General features: G+C 32.3%; 2 protein-coding genes across 3 annotated transcripts; one reads left to right on the top strand and one right to left on the bottom strand.

The window, feature by feature from the left end:
• Positions 1-291: 291 nt before the first annotated feature.
• LOC108347989 (transcription factor EMB1444) lies at positions 292-7505 on the top strand. Of its 2 annotated transcripts, XM_052873605.1 has the most exons (12): positions 292-1110; positions 1296-1761; positions 2563-2733; positions 2817-2901; positions 3015-3056; positions 3454-3513; positions 4802-4912; positions 5117-6298; positions 6399-6506; positions 6645-6785; positions 6938-7063; positions 7197-7505. In XM_052873605.1, exons 2-12 carry the CDS (start codon positions 1667-1669, stop codon positions 7284-7286), a joined length of 2211 nt encoding a protein of 736 aa, XP_052729565.1. In that variant the 5' UTR covers positions 292-1110; positions 1296-1666; the 3' UTR covers positions 7287-7505. The 2 variants fall into 2 exon arrangements, with proteins under 2 accessions (XP_052729565.1, XP_017442967.1); XM_017587478.2 differs by having other exon boundaries at positions 292-1761.
• Positions 7506-10939: 3434 nt separating this feature from the next.
• Positions 10940-14175, bottom strand: LOC108347949 (uncharacterized). The gene is made up of 5 exons (XM_017587413.2): positions 13981-14175; positions 12280-12394; positions 11571-11660; positions 11386-11484; positions 10940-11277 (listed from the first exon to the last, which is right to left on the bottom strand). The coding sequence occupies exons 1-5, from the start codon at positions 14046-14048 to the stop codon at positions 11176-11178; spliced, it is 474 nt and encodes a 157-aa protein (XP_017442902.1). The 5' UTR covers positions 14049-14175; the 3' UTR covers positions 10940-11175.
• Positions 14176-22349: the final 8174 nt, after the last annotated feature.

Below are 22349 nucleotides of genomic sequence, written 5' to 3'. Positions count from 1 at the left end.
AACATGATGAAAGATCACAAACATGTTTTAGTTATCCGATAGAACATGTTCCTAGGTAATTGTGTGAGAGGAAAAAAAAACTTTGACTTTGTCCAAACTCCATTTCCATGCCTTTGAAAAGGGTAAAACAGAAAGAAGCTGTAAATCGGTGGAAAGCTATGATCATAAAGGGCAGCATGGTCAGCAGTGTGTGAAAGAAAGGTTGGCACTCTAAAAGATTGAATTATAACGTGACAAAGTAGGAATTGTTTGAAGAAATGGGAGGTTGAAGGTGTCACAACTTTAGGGCAATAAGATCATTGTTGAAAAGGACCTTAAGAGGGGTAGAAGGGTACCTTCTGTAGGGTTTCAAAGAAAGGATTGAAAACTTGAGGGGAAAATAAGGAAGCATGTCCTCAATTTGGCATCATGCTGTTGGCCATCAATTGACACCACCATAAAGTGTACTCATACCCCAATTGGATTGTTCCCCATCATTCTTTTTCCTCCTTTTCCTTTGCCCTTTCCTGCTTCTTATCGTTAAATATAAACCTCTAATTAGCCCCTAACCCTTCATAGAGTTACTTCCCTTGGGGCCTTTGCCCTCTGTCAACACACGCCATTTTTTTCATTTTATCTTCTCAACAATGATATCATAATACTCATTTTTACTACTTTCTTAAGTATATATAAGTATAATTATGTTCCAAATACTATCAAAGACTAATTCTGTCATGTTCTGTCATATTCTTAAACGTTGTAGTGTGTTTGCATTGCAGTTTGTTTGTTCAAATTAGCTCAAGTTTTTATCTTCACTGTTTTTATAACTTTTCCATTTTGCACATTAGCATGCACAAATAAACAACCTTTTTCTTTACAAAAATGCATGGTGTGTGATATGATAGGAGGGGATGGTGGATTGGATTACGCAATGGTTACCATGATTGCTTGAATCAACGGTGGAGATTCCCCGAGTGAAAAAGCTAGAAGGAACAGCGTGCCAACGTGACCCCAATATAGAACAAGAGCCTCACTTCTTTTCCACCATTGACATTCTTTCACTCTACCTTCTCCACTCTTTACTCAGCAATTGGAAACTTCTCAAAAACTTTCTCGCTCACTCTGCAAAGGGTAAAGACTCTGTTCACAATTGCATTCCCAGAGAAACTGAACCTTCTTCCTCCACAAGCAAAAGCCTCACATGTCGTCGGATATAAGCTAGATTATTAGCCGCCCTTTTTCTTTCCTTCTTTTAACTCAATCTTCTTCACAGCCCTTTTGGAATCTAACAAGGTTGTTTGTTATTCAATGGCTAGTTTCGAGATTTGCTGCGTTGAGTCTGGTGTTTCAGTTTTAGCGTTAAGTGTGTTGGAGGGTTTGGTTGTGTTTTGACTGTAGTGAGGGACAGTTGGAAGCTTTGGTTGGTGGGGTGGTGGGAATTGGCGGGGTGAGTGATGGGTGCGGATCGTCTGATACTGCCAACAGTTGGACCGCCATTAAAACGGCGAGCGGGGTTGCGGAGGAAGCAGGCTGGAAGAGGTTCCTACAGGGGGAGCTAGGGGAAGGAGGGTGAGTGTGTGGTGTTGGAGGGGTTTTATTATTTTTTGGAGGATTGGAATTCACGACCCTTTTTCTCGGGGGAGCCTTCGGGAGTTAAAGTTTCTGACTTGTTAAAGGAGGGGACAACATGGGTAACAACTTGCACCAAGTACTCAGAAGCCTCTGTTTTAATACTCACTGGAACTACGCCATCTTTTGGAAGCTCAAACATCGTGCTCGAATGTACGATTCTACTATTTACCTTGTTATTGTTGGTTGTGCTTCTGGTGTTATTTATTTTTTGTTAGTGTTCCTTGTGTGTTGCGTCTTTCCTTTTGTGTGTCTTTGAACTTACCCTCGTTTTAGATACTTACCGGGTTAATTTTATCGGTTGTGTACATTTTCGAGCTTTTGCCTGTTTAGCTGATGTTATAATGGCCAATGGTTTTATCAACTGTCACAGATCCCTTATAGATTAATGATATGGTCAAAATAGTGCATGTAAGTGGGAGACAATTTTCATCTCACTGATTGGTTTTGCGGAGTTGATTAACCAAAATTCTAATATCAACTTTTAGTATGAAGGATTTTTGTAGATATTTATGGATTTTTGTAGATATTTATCCCTCTGTTTTGTCCTTTTTCCAAGTTTGGTGGTTTCCATGCTTGGTTAGAATTTAGAATTTTGGTAGAAGGGCATGGCATGTGTTGTGTATCTACTCTCTTGAATCCATATCATTGAACTGTTTTGCGAGTGTTTTTGCTCTTTGATGGTTTCTATTTTTGTCATTTTGTTTTAGGATTGTGATCCTTCTGTTATTTGAAATGTTTTATGTTGTTTTCATTGTAGTGCGATGGAAGTGGGATAAGTGTGGCATTTGTTGTTGTTTTATATAAAGTGTATTGGTAGTAAGTTCTTTACTGTTGAAAGGTGTAATGTTGCTAGCAGTTCTGGTTTTCGTTTTCTTTTGGCTAGTATCAGTGTTGAACTTGAATTCCATAATGTTGTCCCCTAAAGTTTCTCGATGTGGTACTTGCTTGCAGGATCTTGACATGGGAGGACGCATACTATAACAATCCTGATGATTATGACTCTTCAGAAAATAAGCACTGCCAGAAGATCTTGGAACAGATTGGTTATGGGAAATTTTCGCACAACGCATTAGGGTTAGCAGTGGCTAAGATGTCATATCATGCATATTCATTAGGAGAAGGGTATGATTAGTTAAATGTATAATGGATACTGTACAGAATTTGATTTTCTTTGTTTACCTCGTCCTAAGATTCTTTCTTCACAGTATTGTTGGACAGGTTGCTGTAACAGGAAAGCATAGGTGGATCTGTGCAGATAATCAGGTTGCAGGTTCTGGCTTGTCTTTTGAGGTGAAGATTCTTGTTATTTAGTATCATCATTAAGGATCTTTTAACCTCGGATTATCATGTCAATATGTTCCAATAATTCTTATTCATTTCCCACTTTTTGGTTTAATTTTCAGTTTGCTGATGGGTGGCAGTCTCAGTTTTCTGCTGGAATCAGGGTATGCTCGCCGCTTTATTATTATTTTTTCACAGCTTTGCAACACGTGTTTTACTAAAATCTGGAAAAGTGAACTTTCTATTTTCACCCAGAAATTAGACCTTCTATACTTTACAAATGCTCAGGAGATGGACAATTTAATTTTAATAGTATATTTGGAAAACTGTGGTTAATACTGTAATAGACACGATTTGGGCCACTATGTGACTCTGGTTCATTATTTTTATTCGCTACATACAACCGAACTGCACTGAAGCCGACTATGTTGCATTCTGGTCTAGTGTACTTTATGTTAGAAAGATAGTGATTATCATTTTGAAATTAGTTTCCTAATCTGCACCACTATACTTTTAGGTTACATGAAGAATTTCGTTGATTAAGCTTTTATTGTCTTGTAGACTATTGCTGTTGTTGCTGTAGCCTCACTTGGTGTTGTTCAGCTTGGTTCTCTCAATAAAGTAAGACAATTTTTTCTTTTTAATCTTGATTTGATTCTGCACCATAATAGGGGATAATATGGTTATATGGTTCAAGAAGGCATCTATTATCTCTTTATGGCTGTGCAAATCAGCTTTTCTATTCAGGATTTCAGATATTTTTTGTACTCAAGTCTAAAAGATTAGACTAGTGGCAAGGGGCTTGGGTAGTTTGTTGCGATCATAGGTTCAAAACTCACTGCCCCTGATGTACCAAAAAGATAGATTTGCACTAATTTGTTTAAATGTTGTCAGCTTGCTTATACTTCTTTAATTCTTTTCCAACTAATTTTTGGTAATTTCTGGTTGTTGACTGAGATATTGGTAAATGCTTTTACAATTCTAATTGTATGTGCTAGGTACATTCACAGATAGAGAAAAATAAAGAGAAATGGACGAAAAGTTAACAACTCACCCCTTGTTTTGTCATAATAGGCTTCAGGCATCATGTAATTATGTTAGGCCATAGGTATACTAATTTACAATTAGCTAAACTACCTACCAATACTAGATAATTTAGCATGAAAACCAGATTGAGGCATGTTCTAGTACCATGGACAATTATGTCACGTATGACTACCCTGACCTTGGTTAAATAGGAGAAGCAGTTATATACTCTAATGGTGCAAGCTATGAAGCACCTACACTTGAATTTGTTCCAGGTATATGTATCTGGGTCATATCCAATACTGATAACTAGGATACTTCATTGACACATCAATTAAATATTCAAACCTATGAAGTACCAATACTTTTATTTATTTAACGTATATGATACTGATTCTTTTGGATACTTCAACGATGCACGTTATAAAGTGTCTATGCTTTTAAAACATTTATATCCAATAAAACTACAAGAAACATATAAATGTGTAATATAACCCTTGAGACATTGTATCTTCATAAACCAAAGAGGGAAATTGTTCTCTCTATAAATTCTTTTTAAAAAGTAATGAGATTGATAGTATTATTCTTTTGTGTAAATAATAGAAAGTATTTATGATAGCAATGATTTATAATTTATGCACTGAGCACATGGGAAAATCCATTCCATGAGGGGTTGGGAAAATTCCGAGTAGTTTTTTATTAGGGGTGTGTTGTACAATATAGTTTCCTGTGGATAATATTAGAATTTTATTGCCTTGTCCTGGGCTAATGTATGATTTTGATGATTTGTGGAAGATTTCCTGGAAATGATTTTATATGGAAATCAATTTATTATTGATTTATTTTTAATAATTTCCTTCTCTTTTGACACCCCTGGTTGCAGGTGATTGAAGATATGGGGTTTGTAGCTCATATCAGAAATCTCTTTCAAAATTTCTCAATGGCCCAATGTCCTAGTCAAATACAGGGTAGTTTGAAGAGTTCTTTATCTCAGGTAAGCTTTTGTCTTCACTTCTCTCTAAGTTCACATGCCGTCATGGTGCATGAATGTGCAGTTTTGGGGTTTATGTAACTATTAAAATGGCATTTTTAAACACATTATTAATATAGAGAAGTGAAACTGTGTCATAATTATCTTTTAACCTTAATGTGTTGAGAATTATCATGATGTTTATATATATATACCTTTTTTTTTCAGTTGGATATATCGAAGGAAAATTTGTCTTCAGATGTTGTGCCGACTGGCTTTTACAATGCACAGAAATCTATGAAGAGTGAAACAGCAGATGTTTTAATGTCCCTTCAATGTTCTGGGAGGAACTATGCACTTCATTCTGCTTGTCAGAAAATGTCTGATAACGTGGCCAAGAAGAAGGGGCCTGAATTGTACAGTGATGAAAGTTCCATTTTGCTTCAGTCAATATCCAATATGATGAATGTGGAGCATCATGATTTTGAAGAGATGAAACCTCTTTATGGGAGGAAGTGTGAAGAAGGAAGTAGTGGTTGTAAAGATGTGAGGTTTGAATCAGAAAACAATGTTTCGTCATTTTTAAGTGACTTTATTACAGATAATGATTTAATATGTCCATCAGAAAAAGTCAGAGTTGATTCTGCATGTTTTCCCTCAGCTTTTCTTGATACAGTTGTTTGTGAAACTGATAAGTTGCATTGTGTGGATAATAACCAAAAAGGGGTGTTGAATTTCACCCAACCTTCAGATGCAAACTCCCAACATGTTGAAAAGTCAAAGTTTCGTACTGAGCCTTCTTACAATGATATGTCAAATGTGTTGAATTTCCCTGCTGGCTGTGAGCTACATGAAGCACTTGGACCATCTTTTCTGAAAGGGAGTAAAAATTTTGATTGGGCAGCGCAGTTTAATCAAGATATGAAAACTGTTGAAATGTCAGATGAGATTAGCACTAGCCAATTGACTTCTGAATCTCGTCCAGAGCATCTTTTGGAAGCACTGGTGGCCAACATTTGCCATAGTAATAATGATGTTAATAGTGAATTATCGTTTTGTACATCAATGCAATCTGCAATGGCCTCGGGAAAAAATCATGAAGCTTCTACTCACAATGTGTATGCTATTAATTCAGAAGGTTATTCAATAGATCAGTTCTCTCTTGTCAAAGAGGACAAACACCATTCCTTGAGTTCATCATCAGGGATATGTGGTGTGATGTCCTCCAAAGGTGTTTCATCTACATTCCCTAGTTCAAGTAGTGGACAACTTGAAAGGTCGTCTGAACCATCTAAGAACAGCAAAAAGAGGGCCAGGCCTGGGGAAAGTTGTAGGCCTCGGCCAAGGGACAGGCAATTAATCCAAGATCGTATTAAGGAGCTGAGAGAGTTGGTGCCAAATGGAGCAAAGGTATCGTTCTGGAATTTGTTTCCTCTTTCTTTTGTTGGGTTTTGAGTAATGATCACAGATCTGGTTCATGTGGCTAAAATTTTCATTGTAACCTCAACAGTGCAGTATTGATTCCCTACTGGAGCGCGCCATAAAGCACATGCTCTTTCTCCAAAGCATAACTAAACATGCTGACAAGCTAACTGACTTTGGTGATACAAAGTCAAAGGTAAGGTTTAAGTGGGGTTTAGAAATTATGCTATTTATGTTGATGGTCAAGTTGATTGAACATGAAGATGTGCATACATTAGGATTTTCTTGCTTTTCTTAATTTAGTTTCAACATCTTCTGCATCTGAACTTTGCAGCTGCATCACATGGAAGCAGACATTCTTGGATCCTCTAGTTATGAGCAGGGCTCAAGCTGGGCAATGGAGGTAGGGGGTCATCTGAAAGTTCATTCAATATTAGTGGAGAATCTTAGCAAGAATGGACAGATGCTTGTTGAGGTAAATATGAGTTGAAAGTCACAATTTGATTTTTTTTTTCTATGGTACTGATTAATTGATAACTATAATACATGAGAGTAAGATACTAAACTGTTGTTGATATAATAAGCTATGGAGTATGTTCTCTATTCTAATTATACCTTTTGCTGTAGATGCTCTGTGAGGAGTGCAGCCATTTTCTTGAAATAGCAGAAGCCATAAGAAGTTTGGGTCTTACCATTTTGAAAGGTGGAACTAAAGTTCATGGTGAAAAGATATGGATATGCTTTGTTGTCGAGGTAATTTTGAAACTCAGAAGTTTGCTTTACTTTTTATGCACTTAAGCCTACTTACTCAGAAGTTTGAGACCGATGTGATTGATGTATAGTTTAAAAAGCAAATACATTACTCCATTGATTGTTGTGTTGACAGGGTCAAAACAACAGAAATGTACACAGATTGGATATCTTGTGGCCGCTTGTTCAAATACTGCAATCGAAGAGCACGGTGTATTCACAATAACTGATCGGTTCTTGGAAACTTTGTTACCCCTCACTCTGTAACACATTCTTAATCTCTGAATCAAATGATTCTCACCTAGTGTGTTATAAGACATAGGTTGTGGTGGTGTGGTCTTTTTTTTCATGATTGAAATGCGTGATTGTCTTTTCTTTATGTTTCATCCTGAAAATAGCACAATACATTCAATATATATCACTCACTAAGTACATTAAATTGCTACCAGCAAGGCTCAACTTTCTATGTTGTTAATGATCAGTCACAATGTGATTGCTTTTCCAGTGGTTAAGAGGTGAAAATGTAAAAGAGTAAATGAGTTCAAGTACTGTTAAATTATTTAACTTCCCCTCGTTAAATACCTAATCCAGTTTATTTTAATTAATAAACAAGTTCAAGATTCACCTTAAGCTGTTAATATAAATTAATAAAAAGTTTATAAACTTAATATTAAAAGCTTATATAGAATTCATGTGATTATATCAAATGACAAAATTATATTAATTCTACATAAGATAATTTGATAACTTATAACTTTATCTTAAAGAACTTTTCAATGTTTTTGTTTTCTTTCTCTTGTTAAATATCAGATCAAATTAAAAACCACTCCACAAGGGTGTGTGTGTGTCTCCCTCTCTCCCTCTCTCTATATATATAGATATAAAATGTAAAAATAATCAAGCTATAAAAATAAACGACGCCTATTTTTACTTTATTTATGGCTTCCCATATCTTTCATCCCTATCAAACTCCGTCTAATGTGAAAGTCCAACTATTGAAGAAGGTGTGATAATTTGACGTGCATAAGAATGCGACACAAACAAGTTGGAATTTCATAAACTAATCGAGACAGTAGGAAGAAAAATTGAAGATTTGTCTTGTGAGCTGTCAATAATATTCTCTTCCAAACGGAGATATTTGACACTTGCTATATTTGATTTCCTATAAGAATGATGTATCTTATTCGCAGAATCAAATAGACATAACGAACCAAAACAATACTTAATTTTGTTTAAATAAACTTCTCTAAATAATACTTCGTTAAAGGACATCTTTATTAAGTTTTGAATAAACTTAAATAATTTAGTTATTAAAGTTTTAATGGATAGTTGCCGTTAAGGATAGTTAATATATTAGTTGGAATTTGTCTTATAAATAATCAATATGTTAATTGTTTATGATTGTTTTTGTAGAGTTAAATACATGTGAATCTATAAATTATATTGTTGATTACATGAAACAACAACACAAGAAGTGAATAAAATTTTTCCCAAAAGCTTGATTTGCTTAACAAATTGGTATCAAAGACAAGCTTGAATGTTTGAGTAAAAGAAGAGAAAGAAAGAAAGCTTGAGTGTCTCAGTTTTCTTCGAAAAAAAAAGAGCTTAAGATGACAAGTTACAAATAATGTGCTCATGTCTAAGTTGACAAAAATGTCAAGTATGATCATTAAAGTCTTAAAGATAAAATATTGTTGAGAATTCAAGTCACACATTGGGTAGAAATAAAGAAGTAGAACAACATATAAATGTGAAGACCCATTAACCCATTTTCTTAAGGTTTTGGTGTCAATCCCTTATATAGTTAAGCTCAGATCTCATCGATATTGTATTTTCCCAGTGAAGACTTGACTCAAAGCGGACAATATCATAACATTGTAGAGATCTGTGTGTTGTCTCTCCCTATAATTAGTATCAGAGTCAGGTTAATCGTGACTGATTCAGATGTCTTTTGGAGTGGTACCAAAAACAAATTTGTGAAGCTCTTCTTAGCTCCTTAAAAAAATTGAAAAATATGCCTAAATAAATGCATTAAAAGCAACATGTACCAAGGACATGACACCTTTGCAATATTCTATAGAAATTCTTTTATTAATCATTCATATTTCAAATTTTTTTATTTCAGTCATAACAAGAAAAAAGAAGTAATGTTCAAATAAAGAGAAAATTCTAAACAAAAATGATTTGTTTGATAACACTTGCATCCTCGCAGTAGTAGAGTTAACCAATGCTTATTCTTCAAATATCATCATTGCTTCTTCTCTAGAAAAAAGTTCATGACCCATAGGCCTTCTACCTTCACACAGCATTGCTCCATCAGGCTTTCGCCCATTGCGAAAAATTCTCCACTACAATTTCCCGTAGGGGGTATTAGAGAAGATTTTGAGGTCATTGACATATGACTTTAAGAATGTGGTGTGCACAATTAAGGAATCCAAAGCCTTGTCATTGCTCACAATTGAAGAAGAAATGGGAGCCACTTGAGAAATTACTCGAGATGAAGGGAAAGAAGAAACAATCAAACATCAACCTTATAAAACAAGTTAAAGAAGAAGCAATATTGTTGATGGCGACACGTAGCTTAAGGGAAAGGTCGACAAGGTAGGCGAGTAATGTGGAGAGCTCGACTAGACAACCGAGTAGGTTGGAGAGATGAATAATATGTAGATAGCCCAAACAACACGATTAAGCATGTGAAAAGTTCGAGTAGCTTAGTAAAACAAATGAACAACTTAAATAGCTTAACGGAAAGTTCGAATAGCTCGATAGGGAATCCAAATAGCCCATATAATTGAATGAAGCAAGTGAACATCTCAAAAAGCTTGATAAGAAGCTTGGGTAGCTAATGGAGCATGTAGATAACTAAGATAAGTTGGTGAAACAAATGAAGAGCTCGAATAGCTCAATGACCAAGACAGCTCAGTGATGCATTAGGACAACTAAAATTCCTCGAATATGTGTAGAGACAAACTTGTTATTCAAAGGTTAGAACATGCAAAAGGTGATTTACAACAAAGAATTCAAAAAGAGCTTAAAGGCAATACAATTCTACAAGTAAACTTAAAGAGAAGAAAATAAATTTTGCATGATATTTGAAACTTGAACTAGATGTTTTAAAATTGCAAGAACAATTACAAACTAAGAATATGAGAGTTGCACTAAAGGTGCAAGATGAAAAATAAAAACTTGAAAAAAATAGAGAAATCAATGCAAGTAAACACAACAATACATCAATATGGTTTGATATTTCAAAAGGAGGGCAACCTATTGACAAGAATTCAACTAAGACCAAGTTGATTATTGATCATGAAACATGTCAACCACATTGAAAGAAAAAATAAAACAACACATCAAGACACTGAAGATCTCAACTATTCATGAAAAGAACAAACACAATATAAAAAGAGTTATTACACATGAAAAATCAAGATAAAGAATAGAAAAACTTAAATGAAGAATAAAAAACCATTTAAGTTTACAAAAGGTTTTATTGAGTTTTGAATAAACTTAAATGATTTAGCCATTGGAGTTTTATTAGCCATTAGAGTCTTACAGGTAGTTTATGCATTAACCGTTTATAAACGTTTTTGTCTATTTTGAATACAACATCAACCCAGGAAGTTAAGTGAATAAGTTTTTTTCACAAAAGCTTGATTTGCTAACAATCTACTGTATGTTTAACCACATAGGGTGAAAAATTCAAATGAGCATTCATTTCCTATGCCAAAAGAGAACCAAAAAATAAAAAACAAGAAACACAAATCCACGGGCCAAGGTGAAGAAATCAAGCTTAATTTAAAATAGAAACCGTCAGACTTTACCTTCCATCAAATCCGCTAGATAACGAAATTGGCACTCAAAGTCTGAATGAACAGGCTCTGGTAATTTTTTCCCTCTTCGTATACAAGTTATCGAAAGATAGTTCCTAATGTCAAGCAAACCAAAAAATAACATACATATATAAATAATTATAAATTAAATATATAATCCGTCATGGGTGGTACATTGAATACTCATTAGGGGGCATTTGTTCTGAAACAGACCTAAATTAAATCCTGGAGAATTGGAAAAGGGGTGTAACGAGCAACCAGGAACAATCCAAGAACTCATTGCAACTAATAAGTTTTTGTTTTGGGAGCCTTCTTCTTGGGTTGCCTTCTAGGAATGGTGTTTTTCATCCCAACGAAAAACAACAAAGCCCCGAAGAGGGCCATATTCTGCAAGGAGTACAATATTTGATAAATTGTAACAATACATGAAACATTACATCTCTAGTTTGAGCATTCCGTATGAATTTCTTTTTAAAAGAAGGAACACGCTCTTACCTGAGTAAATTTGATGAAAAGTTGAATAAATTCTTTGTCCTCGCTGTCATAATTGTAGAAATCATACAGTATAGGAGTAGTAATCAATTGGTGCAAAAGCTACAAGGAGAAAATAACCAAGGCTTCAAAAATTGAGCACTTGAAAAGGCAACTTCAATGTCATGGGTTAAAGTCAAGCTACAAACCAAAAGGAGAGCTCCAAAAGAGCTGCCAAGTATGAAAATAATCCCTCCAATGCCCTTGAGAGCAATAGCCCCAGCAACTAAAAACTTCATCTGTTAATGACACCAATCATATAAATACATCTGCTACATACAAAATAACATTATATGTATGCTAAAATGAGCACTTGATTGGATGAAGTAGGAACATGTTCATACAAGGATGCACTAGATGCATGACAGTCATAACAATGTAAGAAAGTTCAATTATTTTCCACTACAATGTTTCATGACTTCCCCGTGCCTACCATTTTTTTAGAACATTTATCCAAGTTTTCAAACTATTTTTCTCTTTCATCCTGCTGCCTGCTGAGAACCCAATTTTGGATATGTTCTATAAGCAGTAACAGTATGTGCAAAGCCAGAGGGAGAAGCCCAAGACATGTTAATTCTTTGTTCACTATAAATGGTGGTTTTATTTAAACACATGCATTTACAAAATCAACACTATTAAATACCAATGTATATGTTTCATCAACCACTAAATAGACATTAAACCTGTAATTAATAATAGATAAATGAACGCAAACACAAGCAGCGTTCAACTCCATGTCACACTTGAAATTTAATCACCTTGTCCTTTTTGTGTTCCTACCCAATAACTTGTTCATCTGTTTAGTTGTATTTTAATGCTTTCCTTAAATGATATAGAATAAAAGAGAAAGAAACTAACATCGATATCCGGAAGTTGAAATCCAACTCTAGAATGTACTTGTTGGGCAAATGCATCAAACTTCGGTCTCAGTGCTTTTGCTGCGGGTCCGCCATCAACCCCATAAGCATTAAATCTGTACAAAATAGAAAGTGAGGATAAATAAGAAAACAAAATAAATAAATAAAAACAAGTAAAGATTGATTGCTATGTGCTTCCAGAATAAAAAATGACAAATGAAAAGATTTATTAGTTTCTAATGTCTGATTAAATGTAAACAGAACACTAAAAAGAAACTCTATCAACTAGCCCAAGAATATATCAAATGAGCCTATAAATCAGATTCTTATATGAATGCAAACAATCAAATCTAAATAAGAATTAAACATGGGAAAGTATAGAAAAGAAAAGAGGAACATAATTCACATTATTCCACTTAAATTAGAAGGTAATAGTCCACTAGCAACGACAACCAGAAATTCAGTTAGTGTAATATTGTGTTATAAAGATTACAGATTTCCCTCCCTCAATCCTTAACCCTAAAACAAAGACATGCAAATCTCTGTTGGAACCTAACTTGATACAAGATAAATGTCATCATCACCTTGCCCTTGCCCTCAACAAGCAAGGAACAGGATACGACCATTTTTAATATACCCCCATCCCCGACAAATAGTCATTTTTAGCTCAAGGACTTAGGTCATGTTTCGATTAAATTTAACAAATAATTGAAGGCATCGATAATAAGATGGTGAAATAAATTAAGTTTATCTCATCAGTTGAAATAATCTTATGCAATGTTAAAATTAGCTTTTTGAAGAAGCTAAAAGGGAGTACCAAAAATTAAATTATGTATAAACATTTTTTACTTAAGAGAAAAGTTTCATCTTATATTAATTTTCTATGAGTGCTTAATGAGAATTTTATTTAAATACACACTAATAAAAATCAGGGATGAGTTCCTTGAACGAAAACTGAAAATTGATTAACCTTCATATAACATTAATAATGTAAGAATATCCATTTTTTTCGGAATAATATCCTAGTTTCAAAATAACACATTACAAACGAAGAGAGAGAGAGAGAGAGAGAGAGAGAGAGAGAGAGAGAGAGAGAGAGAGAGAGAGAGAGAGAGAGAGAGTGAAACAACCACACTAATTATTTAATAACCAGCAAAAATTACCCTGCGCCCACACTACTTCTTAATTGCTAGCTGATAAGAACAGCACACGGTCAAAACTCATTCGTAAACTACCCAACCAAAGTTAGATTGACAAAACCCGAAACCGCTAATGCAATAAAACGATTCCAAAACCACACCAGCAATCATCAAAGCTTGCAACTACACTACAGTGGTAGCAATTGCAGATCAACAAAAGCAATAGATGCGAGAAGATCCAACTACCATACCAAGAAAATGGACTAACGCATATAAGAAATCTATCACTGCGACCAACAAGTGAAATCCAAAAAAAGCAAAAAAATCTAAAAGCGAAAAAATATTGGTTTTATGCACTTCAACTATGTGAAACACAGATCTGCATAATCGTTTTAACTAGTCAATTGCACCCAACGGATCCAAACAGAGAAACTACCACAACAAGCAACACAGCAGAAGTAGAAAAAAAGAAGTTAAACCAATAAATTACTGCAACAACAAAAATTAACCGACATGCATGATTCGAAGTGCGAGTAAAAGATGAGTGAGGAATATGAACTAACTCTTGGTAAGCAGAGAGGATGAAAACGGACGCAAAGAGGACTCTGCCGAGAAACGAAGAGAACGCCATTGAGAATTTAGAGAGAGACGGAGAAAGAGAAAATCTAGGGTGGGCGAAGAAAACTGCTCTTTCTTTTCTTTTTCCCGGTCAGAGCGAGAACGAGAGAGAAAAGAGCGTGCGAAGCGAAAATTGAAAATAAGGTCGATGAGGGGTGATATAGTCTTTTAGGGAAAAAGAATGAAACGTCTAGTTAGGCAACTCTTTCGGCCGCCATGGGCTCAATTAATGACACACGTGGCCCAATGGGCCGCATTTATTCACTTTATAAGCCACGTTCAAAGATGGTTTAGGCTAATCTAATAACATATTAGCACAATCTGTAGTCAATTATCTAACATATGACTTTAAAATTACAGGTTTACACTTAGCTGGAATGTCTTTGAATATCATCATTAATTTTATTGATAACGTGTGCGAGATTAAGTTTCATATTTGAATTGGTTTTTACTTTTTATATCCTATCCTTAAACTAATTATTATTATTATTATAAATTAAATGTCGCAGTGCATTTTATATGGCAAATTTTACTAAATGTGTATTCATAATTGAAAAAAAAAAATACTTTTTTTCATTATTTTATGAAATGATTTATCTGTCACGGCTAATTGTCTTTCAAATTCCTGAAGTGGACTATCTTTCTATAATATATAACTTCCCACGTGGTCCAATTCTTCCAAAAAAAAATATATATATTCCCACTTGAAACTGTTATTATTAATCAATTGGAATTGGAACTGTTTTAAATGTGACTCTTAATTTTTTTTTAACAAACATTAATATTTTTTATCATATATAATAATCCATATAATTAAATGATAATTTATTGATCTTTACACTAATATTATTTCATTATCAAAATGCTTTTTTTTTAACACAATAAATTATTTTGTGGGTATAATTGATTTTGTTCTTTAAAGTATGGGCTCAAATGATAAGCATTTAATTTATTGTTTTAAATGTGATGAATTATTTCTGAAAACAGGTTTGTCTTAATCGATTATTATAATAAGAGTAAGGTGTTTTCTTAATAGATTAAAACGTGTAATAGATTAATAATTAGTAAATAGTTTATATTCTGTTCAGAAACCATGTTTTCTTACAAAGATCACATGTTATTCTTAAACCATAACAGATTATTCCAGCTTGTTCTTAACATTAGGCACTTAGTTTATTTATTTACTGAAAAAAAACATTATTTTTTCTTATCTTAAATTTTAATGTGCTTTTTGGAATCTCTTTTAAAGTCAAATGAAGCGCCTAGAAAGACAGGGAAAAAAGTATTCGTAATGCTTAAAAAAATTATAACAAACTTTGATTATATTTGACAAATTGTTTATACACTATTATAAATCAAAATATTATTCTCACTTTCTTAATTAAAGTTCCTTATATTTTCTCTTCTCTAATTTTCTTATAATGTAGTTTATCTCTTATAACATATCTTATTTTATCTCTGTTTTTATATTAAAGTATATTCTAATACAAATTATTCATCGTAAATTTCAATTATAATTAATATGTTTAAGGATATTTTATGATACATTTGAATTATAGTATTATTTTATATTAAATGACATTCATTATAAAAAATTTAATCATGTAAATATACTCCGTCGTACAAACTAAAATATTGATTATATTATAATATCTTATGGGTTCTTTGGTGTATGTTTTCTTTCAAACAAAAATTGCCTGGGATGGGTGGCTTTTACTTCTTGCATACCACAATGTTTTTGTACACCCCCTCAAACTTTCAAAATGTCCGTTTAACCTTTCAGAAAAACGATTTCTGATTACATATTCCAACAACTTTTCAGAACATATTCTCCGAAATGTTCGAAATAATATTTCTGAAATGAAATTTTCAGAATATGATTTTTGGAACAGAAATTTTTGGAATGTATGAAATTCGTTCCAGCAAAGATTTTTCAGAATGGGATTTTCAGAAAACATTTAAAAAATTAGAAAAAGTTTTTTTTTCTCTTCTTTTGCAGTATTTCCTCTTCCTTCTTCTTCCTCTTCACCAATTGTACAACGGCAGTGGTGATGAAAGCGGTGATATTAGTGATGAGGTGGATGAAGAATATTGAAGTCATTTTCAAATAATGTGGGGGTGCAGTTAGTAATTGTTGGGTGAAGGAAGCAATTGCCAAAACTTCGACCCTATAATCATAGCAGGACTTCCAATAGATTTATTTGTTGAGAACTTGAACATAACATTAGGGTAGGTTGCTTTGGATCGAGCCTGAACTTAAACACAAGTTTTATACATTTTATTCTAAAATTTAAAAGAATAAACATAAGTGTTTAGTTTCATACTAGGTTGCATTCACTCTATCATTAATATGATGAAAACAGATGAAGAAACTTGTTTCTTTGTAAATATTATTTCTCATGCATTTCAAATAAAGCTTGAGAACAGTATATTTAATTAAGTGTATCGATTAAAATTATAAAGTTATTTGTTATATTACATATTTAGCTTTTCATATGAAACTGTGTGTTCACCATTTTGGTAAAGGAAATAAGAAGTTCTGTTACTAAGCACTTGTAGACAAATATTTTTTTATATTGAGTTTAATTGGTATAGTATTAAAATAACATTTCAAAAATTAAATAAAAACATTTTATAAATTAGTGTATATGAATTGTTTTTATATATATGAACAGTTCTTAATTTTACAAAACATCAACTTTTATATGATTGTAAACTCATGATTGGTACTGTTCTCGATGTGGACTGTGGTTCAAAGGTTCCTCATTCAAAGAGGTTGAAAAAAAAAACACATTAATTGTCATCTACTGATATTTTTTTCTTTGCTTCACAACCAATCAAAGACGTTTACTTACGTTATTTTAAATCTATTTAATTTCTTAAGATTAATATAAATTAATAAAGGAAACAATATAAACATATATAATTATTAAAACAAAACAAAAATATAATTAAAATAGATAATCTTTAATATATTTTATAATACTTTTTATGTGAAAACTTTACTATTTAACTTGGATATGAGTTATATATATATATATATATATATATATATATATATATATATATATATATATATATATATATATATATATATATATATATATATATATATTTTTTTTAATTTTTTTTTCATGTCTAAAGTTAATGCACAGAAGTTTGTACATATAGTCTTAACTTATTTGAAGAGTAGTTTTATTGTAATTAGACTTTTTTTTGTGTTTGTGTAAGGTAGATACTAGGAAGGACAAATTTGTAGGACCAACCCTTATTCATTCACGTACGCACTGCATATTATATACTGTCAATCATTTCAGTCACTTTTCCAACCAAATTAGGTTAACTTGAGCCTTGAAACTACATTTTTAAGAATTCCAGGTTGTCTCCACTCTCCACTAGCTGTTTAATGAGTTCCAGTCATAGAAATTTCTCACAACTTAACAATTAGCACAAAACAACAATCCCATCTCTGTCATTCTAAAACCTTTTCAAATTCAAATGAAGCTATTTGCTCTCGCAATTTATGTGATCAGTACACTAAACCGGTCCCTATATCATGGCTTGGTTTTGAACATCTGCCCCCTGTTCAAACTACATTTTTAAATGATAAAGTCACTCCTCAATAAACTAGAGTTTCATTGTACTGAAAACTAGCTACATTGTATATCCTACATTTATATATTCTTTTCAAAATCAAGCTTTCTGCAGATGTGTCTCAATCATTAAGCAACATTGTGTTCTTTTGTAGTTGGTAGTATTCAGAAAGAGTTTGCTTTTGGGTTGCATCATTATGGATTGTTTTTAGCTATTGACTAGATAGTTGATAAGATAATTTAAAACTTGTACTCAACATGTTGCATATTATTGTATGAATTTATATTTATGAAATTGCATTTAATTGATTATAGTGCCATTAAAAACAGAAAATAATGCGTACCGACAAATTAAAAGAAAAGAAAAAGAGCATATATAATTCACGTGGAAATTTTGTAGTATTTTTTTTTTCTAGATTTGTGCAGAATAAGAGGATCACGCTAATTCCTTATACCTACATATTTGACTGGTCTTGCTAAACTTGTCATTTTGTTCATACACCATGCCCTTTTGATCTCCCTGGCTGGTAATTTTCTGCAGAGTGCATAGCAGACAACAATTTTCGTAACTTTTCTAAGAATGCTTCTATGATTGAATTAATGTATATCTAATCTCTGACCAGACAATGTTGTTTCTTTCTAGATGGACCTTGACTTATAGTTTCAGATCTCATATTTTTTAGTTCAGAAATTCAAAATTCTAATTGTCACTTTGCATATACATAAACTTTGTTTTTAGTTAGCTAAGATTGAAACAGATATTATTGGTCTCAGTTGTTATCTAACAACACAGTTCTTTTATGATATTGCACAACAGTACTTATGTAATTAATACTGATCTTATCTTTTGATCACAGAATCATGCTATGAGCATAACCCTTGAACGCAGTGGAAGTTAAACATTCACCTAAATTAGAGATTACAAAGCTCAGTTTTATTTTACTAAACTTGCATTAGATTTATAAATGCATGACATAAAGGTTGGATGTTTCTTTTTCTGAACCTTCGGTTTCTGAATTCATCTTCTATTTAGTTGATTTGTGTTGAAGAATCCCAGCCTGAGTTTTGTTTTAACGTTTTGCGATTATTCTAATTTGATAGGATTTGTTTGATTTATCCACATGCGTGCACTTAAGTTTCTTTATCATAGAAAAACTATTCCCAAGCATGTATTTTCTTTCTTTTGTTTGAAGGTGCAAGAAACACTATTATATAAGATTGGAGGTGACGTGGACACTGGCTGGTGTGGACCCCACTAAAGAGATCAAAGAAAATAGTTGGTGTACCATTTTGGATTATTAATGTAACAATACTAAAGTATTTTTAATGAGAATTTCTTGTAATTTTTTTAGAAAAAAAATGTTATTTTAATATATATTACGAATATAATTTTTAAAATTAAATTTATTTTATGAAAATTTATGTTTTTTTATTTTAAAGAATTTATGTTTACGAGATTCACCCTCCTCCTACATTTCTTCTCACAAAATTAAAATGTAAGTATTTTATTAAAACAATACATTCATCAATATCGTAGAATTATTGTTACACGGATTCAATTATTAGTTAGAAATTGGGTGGAGTGTGTCCTGTTGTGCACGTGCACCGCATCTAAAGGAATGCTAACGGCTTTAGCTTACCTTTTGTTTTGTCCATGCTCCTTTTTTTGTCGTTTTGTTTCAAACATAAATGGTTGAAAATTCATAAGATATGTATGGTATGATGAAAATATAAAGAGAGAAGAAAAGTATATACATATCAATCAAAATAAATCAAAAACAGAAGTTCAATAATAAATACCTAACTTACGTTCAATCAAACCAGAAATCGTAAATATTATATCTCCCACGTAGTTTTTTTTTTAAATAATAATTTTACAGTTTAAACTAACTTCTCTAATCCTAATTTTTTTTATTAGGAAAATCCTAAAAAAACTCTAAAAGGTAGAAATATTATAATCTATTATTGAAAATTAAAATAATTTTCTTTAAGTTAACTAATCAAATTATTCTTATAAGATAATATTATAGAAGATTACCAAGTTTTACTGTTTATGATCGGTATGTCCTTAGTTAATTGGTGCTCGATTATTTAGGTTTCTTGATCTTCAGTTCTAAAAGAGGGATGAGATACATGCAAAAAATATGTTGACATTCAAGTTAGAATTTTCCTTAATTCATTTTCAGACTAGTAATTTATTAGTATATTGAAAAGCTAAGATGTTAGAATTTAATAAATTCCTAACTGTATTTTTTTTCTTCTCTTTTATTTTCTTTGTTTTTTCTATTCTGTATAAATTTTCTTCTCTTTTTATATATACACAATATACATAAGTGAAATAATATTTCTTTCTTCTCAAGTCTTTCTATGTTCTTTTTTTATTCTTGCTCTGAGTCCGTTTTCTTATATGTTAATTTGTCACAATTCACGTGAATATACACTTACATGAACCTTTGCATAATCATATTGCACAACAGCTTCCATTGTAGCCTTTTTCATGATGGTATCAAATCTCTTCGTTTGAAGAGCTTTGTTGCACCACTCTAACACATTTCTTTCTCCTGTTTTCTTTTTCTTGGTATTCTTTTTGCTTCCTTTGTTCATTCTTTCACAAGTTTCTTGCATAATGACTGAAGAACATAATCAATCATCTAGCTTCATGTAGCTTCATTCTAGCGAAAGCCTTGTTGTCTCCCTTGTTTCTCCTCTTCTTGAATCTACCAATTACCATGCATGGAACAAGTCCATGTTTATTGTCCTGAGCTCCAAGGACAATGTTTAGTTTGTTGATGGGATTGTTGTGCAACCATAAAAAGGAAGATAATAATTTTAATGCTTAGAAAAGATGCAATAATATGGTGGTCTCCTGGTTAGTTCATTATGTTTTCCCAGACATATGTCATAAGATTCTTTGGATGGACAGTAGTCATGCCATGTGGGATGATATGAAATGAAGATTCTTTCAAGAGGATCTCCTACACATCTTTGAATTACAGAATCAAGCAACCTTTTTGAAACAAGGAGATAGCATCGTGACTGAGTTTTTCACCAAGCTTCGCGTTATATGGGATGAGCTTGAGAGCTTTCGGCTTGAACCAATATGCTCTTGTGAGGTTAGTTGCTCTTGCAAATTGGTCTCCATCATTGCACAAAGAAAGCATGAGGATTGGGTTTTACAATTCCTCCGAGGTTTAAATGAACAATATGGTAATATTCGGTCCCATGTTCTATTTATGGAACTTATGCCTCCTATTTTGAAATTTTTTTCATATGTAGTGCAGTAGGAAAAACATATCATGAATAATAATTTTCTTAATGGATTCGAAATTGAAAATGTTGTTGCTTGTAGTACTACTACATGTTCCTATTGTGACAAGAATGGTCACACAGATTCAGTTTGCTTCAAGAAACATGACTTCCCCACTAATAAGAATTCCACTACGTACTGGAAAGACTTGCTCCCATAATGAAGAATTGGTCACACCATTGAAGTCTACTACAAAAAAACACGAGTTTTCTCCTAGCCATAAATTTCATAATGGAAAAAGTTTCATGTCTAATAGTCAAGATACTAAATCAAGAAGTTCGTTTGACACAAAAACAATACCAAGCTCTCATGGCCCTTATCAAGAATCTAATGATATAGGAGCTACATTAACTAACCAAATTAGTTCCATGGTCTCTAACTAACTCAGGTAAAACCACTTTTAACCTTAAATCACATGAAGTCTAAGGTATTATCTCCTAGATCTTGGACTCTGGCGCAACATATCATGTTGGATCTTCTATCCTTTACTTGTGTTCTTATTAAAAGATTACTCCAGTCACCATTAATTTACCTAATAGCATGAAAACCACAACTACTCGTAAAGGAATTGTCAAAATCAGTGAATAAATTCTTCTAAATGTTCTTTTTATTCCAAATTTTTGTTATAACCTCATTTTTATGTCCAAATTGGTTGCAGACAATCACTTACTTATTATATTTATTGACTCAACATGTTTCATTCAGAATTTGACAAGAAACAACAAGATTGGTTCAACTGAAACATATGGAAGATATATGGAAAAGTAGACACATCTCATTCACAGGAAGAGTGGCTTTGATAAAATCAGTGTTATTCACCATGCCTCTATTATTCATATCACTTTTCAAAATGTCATCATAATAATAAGTAAGTATATATAAATATATAAAACTGACGTAAATATATAGTTAACATAATAAAAAATGTAAGCAATCATGTTTCCACTAATTATTATATTATGAATGGTATTTGTTTTGAAATTTTGTGTCTAGATCAAAATATTACCCATACATATGGTTTAAGTATTTAAAATTTTAAAACTTTATATGGATTCATTTTTTATTAGTGATTGCAGCAAACATTAAATTTTAGAAATGTTTTAATAATATATAGATGTATTTACCGATTTATTGTTCCATTTAAAGTTATTCAATATTATATTAAATATTATATTAAAGTTAATGAACAAAGAAGAATAATTAAAAACACTGAAATTGGTCCAACTGTAGTTGTACATATGCAGCGAATATCAGATAACGAAACTTACAGCAAACAAAATAGGAAATTGTTAAACAGATCATAATATAATAATTAGTGGAAACATGATTGCTTACAGAGAATGAAGAACACTGACAGTGCACAAAGAAAACAATAAACAATATACATAAAAGGTGAACATAATTGGCATTTGTA

This window comes from Vigna angularis, chromosome 2 (genome assembly GCF_016808095.1).
Source record: "Vigna angularis cultivar LongXiaoDou No.4 chromosome 2, ASM1680809v1, whole genome shotgun sequence".
NCBI classification, from domain to species: domain Eukaryota; kingdom Viridiplantae; phylum Streptophyta; class Magnoliopsida; order Fabales; family Fabaceae; genus Vigna; species Vigna angularis.
Note: the sequence above shows the minus strand (reverse complement) of the source record. Positions and strands in the feature narration are given on the sequence as shown.